The following is a 2,389-nucleotide window of genomic DNA, read 5'->3' on the forward strand; positions in this document are numbered from 1 at the left end:
TCCATGTTCTTTTTTTCCACTTTTATGTACATTCTTCATAACAAGGTGAATCATAAATGAAAATTAAAAAATATATATGCATATATTTTATTACTTTTGATAAAACATATTCTGGTTAACAAGACATATTGAAAATAATAATTTTTTTGTAAAGTTTTATTCTGTGCATAATATTATTTTGGCTTATTAAAATAGAATATTACATTTATTTTAAATTTAGTTTGCTAATAAATGCAAAGAATTTAATAAATTAATAAGAGCAATCTTAAGCTTAAATATTCCTATCAAACAATATAATTTACGCAGTGCTAGCTATAAAACGTGAGAAATAAAAAAGTGCTGTTTCGTAAAAAAATCAAATTGATTTTAACTCTGATTCATACGGGTTTATTTGACTCAAATGTAATTTATTTTTTTACTAATATTTTATTTAAAAACTTTTTTAGTATTAGATAACTTCATTTATTAATTTGAGATTTTTCTTCGGTGAAATTTTTAAAATTTTTTAGAACTTAATCATATCCAATCATAAGTTCTAATGTTTCAAAGTTATTTAAATTAAATCTACTTTCACTTGTGGTGTCATGTTTTAGACTGCATGGACTTATCGGACGACTTTCGTAGCATAACTGATCCTCAAAGGGTTATATATTTATCTACAGATTTAAGTCCTCTCTTTTTCAGAGTAATTATTGCTTCTTGCATGAAGTAGCCAATAAAGTAAGTGACACTTTAAATGTTTTATCACTAAAAACGAATTCATAATGACCGCATGCAAAATCGCGATGTCGACGGATTTCTATGAAGCCGTCCCTTTTTTCATCTCGATGCGATGTCTTTCCTTGTCCCCCGTGCGGTCCTTTTTTCGACCCCAAATTCTCAAAACTTAATAAATTTTGAAATAATACCGCGACGAATCGATCACGTGACTGATAAAGACACCGTTCTAAAAATATTCATAAATAAATAAAATCTATTACGTCATGTTTTTAAGATATTTAGCCCAAAAGTACCAAAAAATGATATTTCTGACAACTTTAAATTTTCCCGAAAACCTGACATGATACAGCAATTTTATTTACGAATACATTTTCAGCTACAAAAAATCTAAGAATCACTTGGTTCTATTTGTAATCTATTTGTAATCTAAAATTCGAAAAATTTAATTTGAAGCTAGACTGTTGAGACAAATTCTTAAATTTGTGATAGAAATTCAAATTGACAAAAATGAAAGCGGATCTAATTTAAATAATTTTATTTAAAAAATTAGAACTTATATGAACTCAAACTTTTTTTATTTTTTAGAACTTAATTATATGAATCCAAACGAATTGTAATAGTAAGAAATATAATAAATTTGAATGAACCAAAAAGGTTAAATTCCAAAAATAATAATCTTGAGAAAAAAATATTCCAGATCGTAATATTCTTAATTCTTTTTTAGAATATAAAAGATTTATAGAGAATTTATCGATACATTGAGATATTCTGCTCTTAATAAATTCATTTTATGTAGATAATATTTATTTTTATTCATTTCTACGTCATTTTTATTCATTATTATATAAAATAATTCTATATAATACATAAATGTTATCAGAGAATGTTATTTTATGTATAATCTGTTATCCTAAGTATTATTTTTTTATTATTATTATTATTATTATTATTATTATTATTATTATTGCTGTTATTATTTTATTATTGTACTTAAAAATTTAGAGGTAACATAAAAATAACAATATTAATGCATGAATTAATAAATTGCAGATCGCAAATTTGTTATAAATTTTTATTTCAACGCGACAAGTCCTGCCCAGCAAACGTCCCGAGGACAAACGGAATGGATCAATGTTGCGCATGCTGGCGCATGTGAGATGACGACACGTGAGATGCTGCGTTGTGTCATCTCCGCACTCTGTCCTCTCGTCCTTTCCTCCTTATCGTCACACTTGTCAGTCTGTTAGACAGGAACAGTTAAACAGTTAAACAGTAAAACGCAAAATGAAAGATCACGACGGATCGTCCCATCAAAAAAAGCCTACGAAACTCAGAAATCTCGCGGACAAGACAGAGGCTTTTGATTCTTTGCACGTGAGAAATGCCGAGGTATTTTAGAAAACAACTTTTAATATATTGAACATTGATAACATATGGGGATTAGGGATATTAGAATTAAAATAATGCATTATTTATTATAAGAATTGATTACGAAAGTTTTTGACTAGGAAGTGATGTAAAAAAAGTATATTGAAAATAAATCAAGAAAACTTTTTTATAAAGTTTTATTTTTCCAAAAAATCTTTTTATCTTTTTTTTTTGAAAAATTAAAAAAGATATTTTTTTTTTCCTATGTTTTAATTTTACAGTTTTCTTATAAATATATATA

The 2,389-nt window shown here is 26.0% G+C and overlaps 1 protein-coding gene across 1 annotated transcript in view; it reads left to right on the forward strand.

Moving 5' to 3' along the window:
- Window positions 1–1,792: 1,792 nt before the first annotated feature.
- LOC108693421 (nitric oxide synthase, salivary gland) overlaps window positions 1,793–2,389 on the forward strand; it is a 6,656-nt gene continuing 6,059 nt past the window's right edge. Inside the window, exon 1 of the mRNA XM_018202354.1 lies at window positions 1,793–2,109. Within this exon, the coding sequence (XP_018057843.1) occupies window positions 2,005–2,109 (105 nt within the window). The 5' untranslated portion in view covers window positions 1,793–2,004. The remainder of the gene's footprint in view (window positions 2,110–2,389) is intronic.

This window comes from Atta colombica, unplaced genomic scaffold (genome assembly GCF_001594045.1).
Source record: "Atta colombica isolate Treedump-2 unplaced genomic scaffold, Acol1.0 scaffold9, whole genome shotgun sequence".
In the NCBI taxonomy this organism is placed as follows: domain Eukaryota; kingdom Metazoa; phylum Arthropoda; class Insecta; order Hymenoptera; family Formicidae; genus Atta; species Atta colombica.